Below are 8,341 nucleotides of genomic sequence, written 5' to 3'. Positions count from 1 at the left end.
GAGAAAATGGAAAAATGTACAAGACACATTTTTAGATGGTGAAAACAAGTTACAGAAAAAAATAGAGAGAGAATACTTTGTGTTTGTGTATCTTTTTTAAAAGAGTGCATACACACACAATTTTCTGGAAAGACACTCAAAAATCTAACAATGGTTACCTCTGGGGACTGAAGATGGAAGGAGGCAAAAAGAAAGATTTTTAGTTTTGACATTATACCTTTCAGTGTTGTCTGAATTTATTGTCAAGAGCCTGTAACTTGTATGATAAAAATTAATAAGATAAAAATAATCATGACGGAAAGGAAGGGAACAGGAAAGAAAAGACAAAGGAAAGGGGGAGGGAGAGAGCGAGAGAATCATGTACTAATTTCCAGGTTTCAATATATGTGGAGGATAATTATCAGCCTAGGTAAAACCTGATTATATTTCTAGACAAGTTTCTAGTACTAGCAACCAGGCAGCCATATGGTCTCAGTACTGAAAGGGTTTTGAATTGTCTGGTCCAACTCCCTCATTCGATGGATGAGCAAATCGAGAGCGGCTCATGCTTCCTGGGAATCTGACATCACAATGATGGTCTCCTCTTCTAGACAGGCTCACATCAATGCACTGAAACTCTAACATCAGTAGCAAAATACACACAGAAAAGCAAAGAATGGATCCAAAATAGGATGAAGCAGAAGAAACAAAGGAATGTGTCAGTTATTGAGCCTCTGTAAGGTGCCGAGGGTGGGAAGGAGTAACACAGGGAGGTGGTGGCAGACAGATGGCTGCGATGACCTGGCCTTACCTTGTAGTGGCTGATGGCATTTTCAATGGCCAGCTCGAGGTGAGACTTGTGTTCGGGGGACACCAGGCACTCCACACACAGAAGGAGTCTGCTCTCCTCACAGAAACTGCACACCCTCTTCTGGTGACTGTGGCAGATGTAGCCTGACCCCAGCACTCCCTCAGAACAGGGCTTCCGGCAGAGGGGACAGCAGAGGACTCCAGAGGCTGAGGCCTTCTCCGCATGCTGGGTCAGGCACAGTCGACAGAAGAGGTGTCCACAGTCAGTGCTCACGGCCTCCTTCAGGCGCTCCTGGCAGATGGGGCAGACACCCTCCTCCCGGCTGTCCTGGTGCAGAGAGACCATGGCCTCCACTCCACCCACCAGCTTCCTGTCTATAGGGCCTCCTTCCTCTCACTAGGTCTTTGGAAGGCCTGCCACACGAAATAGCGCCAGGTAAGAGGCCCAGCTGTAGGGAGGCAGCCCTGGAGCAGCCCAGAGGACACGACTCAGCCCTCCAACTTCAGGCAGCTGCCCATTGTCCATCAAGGGTGCCGTAGCAGGGACCACACAAACCACGATTCTGCACAAGTTCCAGAAATATCTCATCAGCTTTGACATGTACCCTCTGGTTTCATTGTATTTGCTAAACTTGAAATCACTCTGTATTTTTCATACACCTGGCAGAAGCAGGTGATTCAATAACCAATTCTGTTTTTCCTCATTAGAGGTTTCTGTGAATATTTTTACAGCCCATAATTAAAAGGCCAGGGTTTCACTGTCATGACCAGAAGTCAGATCATCATAAACTTAGAAGGTGAAAGTCTTCTCTGATTTGCCATCAGTTGGGAGAATCTGGCAGGAGCTGGGACCATTCTCTCCCACACTGGCATAGCGCTATCAGTTATTTCTACCAAGCATTTGCAGCAGCATCTCTCTCCTAGTTATTTTCCCAACCAACATCCTTTCCAGGATTATATGGACTCCCCAAAGAAAGAGAAAACAAACAGAACATAGAGCAGTCCAGAAACTTGCGAAATGTTTGAAGACACCTGTTCCTTCCTTTCAAACCACATCCAGAGATGACCCAAAGAAAGAAGCTCCCCCACCCCATTTCCCTTACATACTGTGCATTCACTCTCATTCCCTCATCCTACACCTCTTGCCCAGTCCCCTTCCTGAAAAGCTCTCTCAGTATCCTACCTCTATTCCTCCTACTACAATTTCAGATCTTTTCTCAAGCTCCAGACCCAGGGAGATAGCCAGCAAGTGAATAGCTCTTCTTAAATTGTGCCAATTATATATGCTCATGTGTCAGTAAAACTGGGAGAGAGGTGGAGAGTCTCACCCTTTCCTATAACACTGAATCAGTGGGAAAATAAAACTCCTCAGGACAAGGGTAGCTGGAAGATGAGATGGACTTTGGCTGGTGCAGGGTGTGGTTTGTGTGCATATGGGGAGGAGAAAAGTCTTGGTGCCTTTGATGTAAACATGGAACTGAGAGTCAACAGAATGAAGACACTCCCCAGAACCCCAGTTTATTGAACCTCAGGATCAAGTTGTCACAGAACCATGGCACCTATCATGACACTGGAACATCAACCACCCACCCCACTGTCCTCTAATTTTCCTCCAGTCAGGCTGGCCTTAGCATTGATATTGGGGGAGCCCAGAAGGGCTGCCACTTGCGGCTTTTAAGGGCCCAAGATTCTTGCTGAAAACCTCACTCCATAGACTCCTCCCTCAATCCCATTTTGCCACTGTTTGCTATTGGGGTTGTGTGATATTGTGATATAATAAAAAATATATATCTGTTCCACCCCCAGTTCCTGGCCCAGAGCTCCTAAAATGCTTGTAGTTTCCTGAGTTATAGGGGTGCTAGGTACATCTTATCTTATTCATAATCAGCTCCTTCCAACCATACCTGAGTTAATGCTGATGAGGTGACTCTTAGAGGATACGGCTGCTTGCCAGAAAAACCAGCCATGTGATTAGATGGATGTAACTTTCAGCCCCACCCCTGACTTAAAGGAAAGGAAGAATCGGGCCCAGGAACTGAGTTAATCACCAATGGACAATAATTTAATCAATCATGCCTACATAATGGAACCTCCATAAAAATCTAAAAAAAGACAGCTTTATTTGGGAACTTCCTGGAGACCATTCAGGTTGGTGAATGTGTCCACATACTGGAAGGGTGGCACACCCTATACTCTATGGACATGGAAGCTCCTGCGCTCAGAGCCCTTTGGACCTTGCCCTATGTACTTCATCATCAGGATGTTGATTTGTATATCCTTTATGGTAAACTGGTAGTATTAGGTAAAGTGTTTCCCTGGGTTCTTTGAACCATTATAGCAAATTATTAAACCTAAGAAGGGGTTATGAGAACTCCCAGTTTGTAGCCATGTGAGATCAGAATGTCTGTCATCCCAGCCCGTGGGCTTCATCACCACAAAATGTCCTCTCTTCACAACTTTCCTTGCCCTTAGAAAGAATTCGGCAAAGACTTGATAAATGGATGGGTGAGTGGACAGATAGACAGATTGATAATTGGGTGTGCAGATAGACAAGTGAAGAAAGAGCACTTCATTTGAGTGCCAACTTAGAATACTGATCATATAGTAATTTCTACTATAGTTACTTAGATACTTTTCTTGAATTTCCTACTGGTTTGTTGAGCAACTTGAAGGCAGGTATCCATTGTACTTAAGTAACATGAGCTTAGGAATGATTCAAATATAGAGGCTGTGAAAGGAAAGACAGAATCATACACATTTTAAAAGCTATGCACAAGGAAAAAAACTACAAAAGCAATGTCAAGAGACAAATGACCAAATAAAAATGGGGGAAAAAATATTTACAACTACTGTCAAAATCAGAAGACTAATTTTCCAAATGAGTAGAGAGCTCTTATAAATTAGAAAGAAATGATCAACTACCAAGTAGAAAACTAGGCAGAGTAAATGAACAGACACTACATAGAAAAAGAAATACAAAATGTTTCTAAAATATATTAAAAGATGCTCAGTCTCACTCATAAGACATAAGGCAAATTAAAGCAACACTGAAATACTACTTTCCCCTATCAGATTGGCAGAAAGCCAAATTTTTGGTAACATAGTGTTGGTGAGTATGAGAGGAAAAAGGCACTCCCATATACTGCTGATGGGAATGTCAATTAGTATTCCTTTAGCAGAGTGGTAATTTAATAATTTCCTTCAAGATCAGAAATCCACATTCTCTTTGAACAGGCAATTCTGATGCTAGAAATTTAACATATAGATATACTCACGCATATGTGAAATAATATATCCATAAAAACATTGCATCAATATTTTAGGAACATTTGCATCAAATTTTAGAAACAAACCGATGGAGGTTAAGCTAAATAAACTAGCTACAAGTGTACAATAGGATACTGTGCCGCCATTACAAGGGGGTGGGGTGGGGGAGGAAAACTTTGCTATTGGAATAAGCTCCAAAATAAACTATTACATTTAAAAAAGCAATGGTACATAGCAGTGTGTATAGCATATTGTTATTTGTGTAAAATGGGGAAGAATAAATGCACACTTGTTTGCATTTTATGAAAAAAAAAATCTCTGGAAGGATACGTCAAGAACTAGTAACAGTTGCCTCTGGGGAGAGAAACTAGATATCTGGAAACCAGGGGATGAGAGGGAGACTTTACCCTGCACTCCCTTTTAATTTTGAACCTGCAAGTGCATCATGTTTAAACAATTACTTATCTTATTTTTTTGGTGGCTGGCTGGTACCGGGATCCCAACCCTTGATTTTGGTGTTATCAGCACCACACTCTAACCAGCTGAGCTAACCTGCAAGCCTGTCTGCCAATCTTCATTCTTCATCCAGGGCCTCCACTTACAATTGGGCAGGCTGTTAACTGCACAAGAGCAGCTGGCAGAAGGGATGTGTAGGGACTGAGAACCAGCCCACGGTCAGCTTGCCAAGCCATGGAGCAAGGCAGCACTGATCCTGAAGAAGGGGAGGGGCCCATTCTGATTTGCACAAAGGTGTCAGGAGTTTGCAGGTGTATATGCATCTTCTTTTCCTAAGTAACCGTCTCACTTATTCCCATTTTATTTTTGCCAATTTCCCTGACTTTGGCTCATAATTAGCTCCATGAGGAACAAGACTATATCTTTCCATCTTTTCATACCCTCCTATACCTAGCCTAGTACTAGGCACCTTATGCCAATCTTTCAAAGAAAGGTCTCCAACTAAATCCTAAACTCAAATCTTAGTGATGTTTTCTCAATCCACATGCAAACTGATGGCTCTGAAATGTTAGATCATCAGCAGTCCCTTCCTAGAAATTTTCTTCTCTGCTGACTCCTGGGATCCTTCTCACCTCTCTGACCACCCATAAAAGGAGGCCCACCTCCTCCTAGCATGGTGAGATGGAACTACATGGAATTTGAAGGCAGAGGGGCATATTCAGATCCCTGTTCTACTCTATGCAGCCTATAACCTCTCTGGGCCCCAGTGCCATCCAGATCCTAATTCCTGGTCTTGATCTCCTTATTGAGTTTAAGTTCATGTGCAATCTTGGATGTCCTGTCACCACCCCAAGCTCAATATGCCTTCTAAATTATTCTTACCTGGATTATCTACCACCCTGCCCAGAACAGGCCAGGGAGAGGGAGGCTCTTTCCAATGAGTGTTTTTGTTGCTTTACCTCCCCATAGATTTGTCACCCCTTTTCCCCTGGGTGACGGAGCTGCCAAAGATTACTCAAAGCCCATCTCTTCTGAGCAGTGAGATACCCCAAAAAGTAGTTAATCTCCCAGAACCCTCAAGAGTGAGGCACTCCTTCCATTTGGGAAATTAAACACGAATTGGGGTTCTCCTGCATTTATTCTCCAGACTAGGAAGTTTCAGGAAGAGAACATAGGTGGGGTTTTTGCTAAGTACAGCTTAACAAGTTTAACAATAGAAGCTGGTAACATGCAATTAAGTTGATCCACTTAAAAAAGCTTGAATTTAGCAAACATTCTCTTCTTACAGCAATTTCCCAGTATCTTTACATATCAGTCAGTAACCTGTTTTTGAGCCAGCAACCTTTCTGTGTTACAATTCTTTATCTTACAACAGAGACTTTATAGCCTGGGGAAAATTTCCTGTCCTTTGCAAGGTCAATATTTGAAACTGCGAGGCTTTGGAAAACCAGGCCCTGTGAAGTACATTTGCATTATGCATACTTCAGATGTTTTGACAGCTGTCTCTCTGTGGACAGAGGGTGGTTCTGTCTCCCCAGACAGAACAGGGCTTCTCCCTTTCACCTCTGGAAGGTAGAAGGCTGCTGCNTCTTATTCATAATCAGCTCCTTCCAACCATACCTGAGTTAATGCTGATGAGGTGACTCTTACAGGATACAGCTGCTTGCCAGAAAAACCAGCCATGTGATTAGATGGATGTAACTTTCAGCTCCACCCCTGACTTAAAGGAAAGGAAGAATCGGGCCCGGGAACTGAGTTAATCACCAATGGACAATAATTTAATCAATCATGCCTACATAATGGAACCTCCATAAAAATCTAAAAAAAGACAGCTTTATTTGGAAACTTCCTGGAGATCATCCAGGTTGGTGAATGTGTCCACATACTGGAAGGGTGGCACACCCCATACTCTATGGACATGGAAGCTCCTGCGCTCAGAGCCCTCTGGACCTTGCCCTGTGTACTTCATCATCAGGATGTTGATTTGTATATCCTTTATAGTAAACTGGTAGTATTAGCTAAAGTGTTTCCCTGGGTTCTTTGAACCATTATAGCAAATTATTAAACCTAAGAAGGGGTTATGAGAACTCCCAGTTTGTAGCCATGTGAGATCAGAATGTCTGTCATCCCAGTCCGTGGGCTTCATCACCACAAAATGTCCTCTCTTCACAACTTTCCTTGCCCTTAGAAAGAGTTCGGCAAAGGCTTGATAAATGGATGGGTGAGTGGACAGATGGACAGATTGATAATTGGGTGTGCAGATAGACAAGTGAAGAAAGAGCACTTCATTTGAGTGCCAACTTAGAATACTGATCATATAGTAATTTCTACTATAGTTACTTAGATACTTTTCTTGAATTTCCTACTGGTTTGTTGAGCAACTTGAAGGCAGGTATCCATTGTACTTAAGTAACATGAGCTTAGGAATGATTCAAATGTAGAGGCTGTGAAAGGAAAGACAGAATCATACACATTTTAAAAGATATGCACAAGGAAAAAAACTACAAAAGCAATGTCAAGAGACAAATGACCAAATAAAAATGGGGGAAAAATATTTACAACTACTGTCAAAATCAGAAGGCTAATTTTCCAAATGAGTAGAGAGCTCTTATAAATTAGAAAGAAATGATCAACTACCAAGTAGAAAACTAGGCAGAGTAAATGAACAGACACTACATAGAAAAAGAAATACAAAATGTTTCTAAAATATATTAAAAGATGCTCAGTCTCACTCATAAGACATAAGGCAAGTTAAAGCAACACTGAAATACTACTTTCCCCTATCAGATTGGCAGAAATCCAAATTTTTGGTAACATAGTGTTGGTGAGTATGAGAGGAAAAAGGCACTCCCATATACGGCTGATGGGAATGTCAATTAGTATTCCTTTAGTGGAGTGGTAATTTAATAATTTCCTTCAAGATCAGAAGTCCACATTCTCTTTGAACCGGCAATTCTGATGTTAGAAATTCAACATACAGATATACTCACACATATGTGAAATAATATATCCATAAAAACATTGCATCAATATTTTAGAAACATTTGCATCAAATTTTAGAAACAAACCGATGGAGGTTAAGCTAAATAAACTAGCTACAACCGTACCATAGAATACTGTGCAGCCATTACTAGGGGGTGGGGTGGGGAAGGAAAACTTTGCTATTGGAATAACCTCCAAAATAAACTATTACATTAAAAAAAGCAATGGTACATAGCAGTGTGTATAGCATATTGTTATTTGTGCAAAATTTGGAAGAATAAATGCACACTTGTTTGCATTTATTTAAAAAAAATCTCTGGAAGGATACGTCAAGAACTAGTAATGGTTACCTCTGGGGAGAGAAACTAGATATCTGGAAACCAGGGTATGAGAGGGAGACTTTACCCTGCACTCCTTTTTAATTTTGAACCTGCAAGTGCATCATGTTTAAACAATTACTTATCTTATTTTTTTGGTGGCTGGCTGGTACCGGGATCCCAACCCTTGATTTTGGTGTTATCAGCACCACACTCTAACCAGCTGAGCTAACCTGCAAGGCTGTCTGCCAATCTTCATTCTTCATCCAGGGCCTCCACTTACAATTGGGCAGGCTGTTCACTGCACAAGAGCAGCCGGCAGAAGAGATGTGTAGGGACTGAGAACCAGCCCACAGTCAGCTTGCCAAGCCATGGAGCAAGGCAGCACTGATCCTGAAGAAGGGGAGGGGCCCATTCTAATTTGCACAAAGGTGTCAGGAGTTTGCAGGTGTATATGCATCTTCTTTTCCTAAGTAACCATCTCACTTATTCCCATTTTATTTTTGCCAATTTCCCTGACTTTGGCTCAT

The 8,341-nt window shown here is 42.0% G+C and overlaps 1 protein-coding gene across 1 annotated transcript in view; it reads right to left on the bottom strand.

Moving 5' to 3' along the window:
- TRIM40 (tripartite motif containing 40) overlaps window positions 1-1,135 on the bottom strand; it is an 11,442-nt gene extending 10,307 nt beyond the window's left edge. The window contains exon 1 of the mRNA XM_008595057.1: window positions 791-1,135. Coding sequence (XP_008593279.1) covers window positions 791-1,135 — 345 coding nt within the window. The remainder of the gene's footprint in view (window positions 1-790) is intronic.
- Between the last annotated feature and the right edge of the window lie 7,206 nt (window positions 1,136-8,341).

Source organism: Galeopterus variegatus, unplaced genomic scaffold, assembly GCF_000696425.1.
Source record: "Galeopterus variegatus unplaced genomic scaffold, G_variegatus-3.0.2 Scaffold12245, whole genome shotgun sequence".
Lineage (NCBI taxonomy): Eukaryota > Metazoa > Chordata > Mammalia > Dermoptera > Cynocephalidae > Galeopterus > Galeopterus variegatus.
Note: the sequence above shows the minus strand (reverse complement) of the source record. Positions and strands in the feature narration are given on the sequence as shown.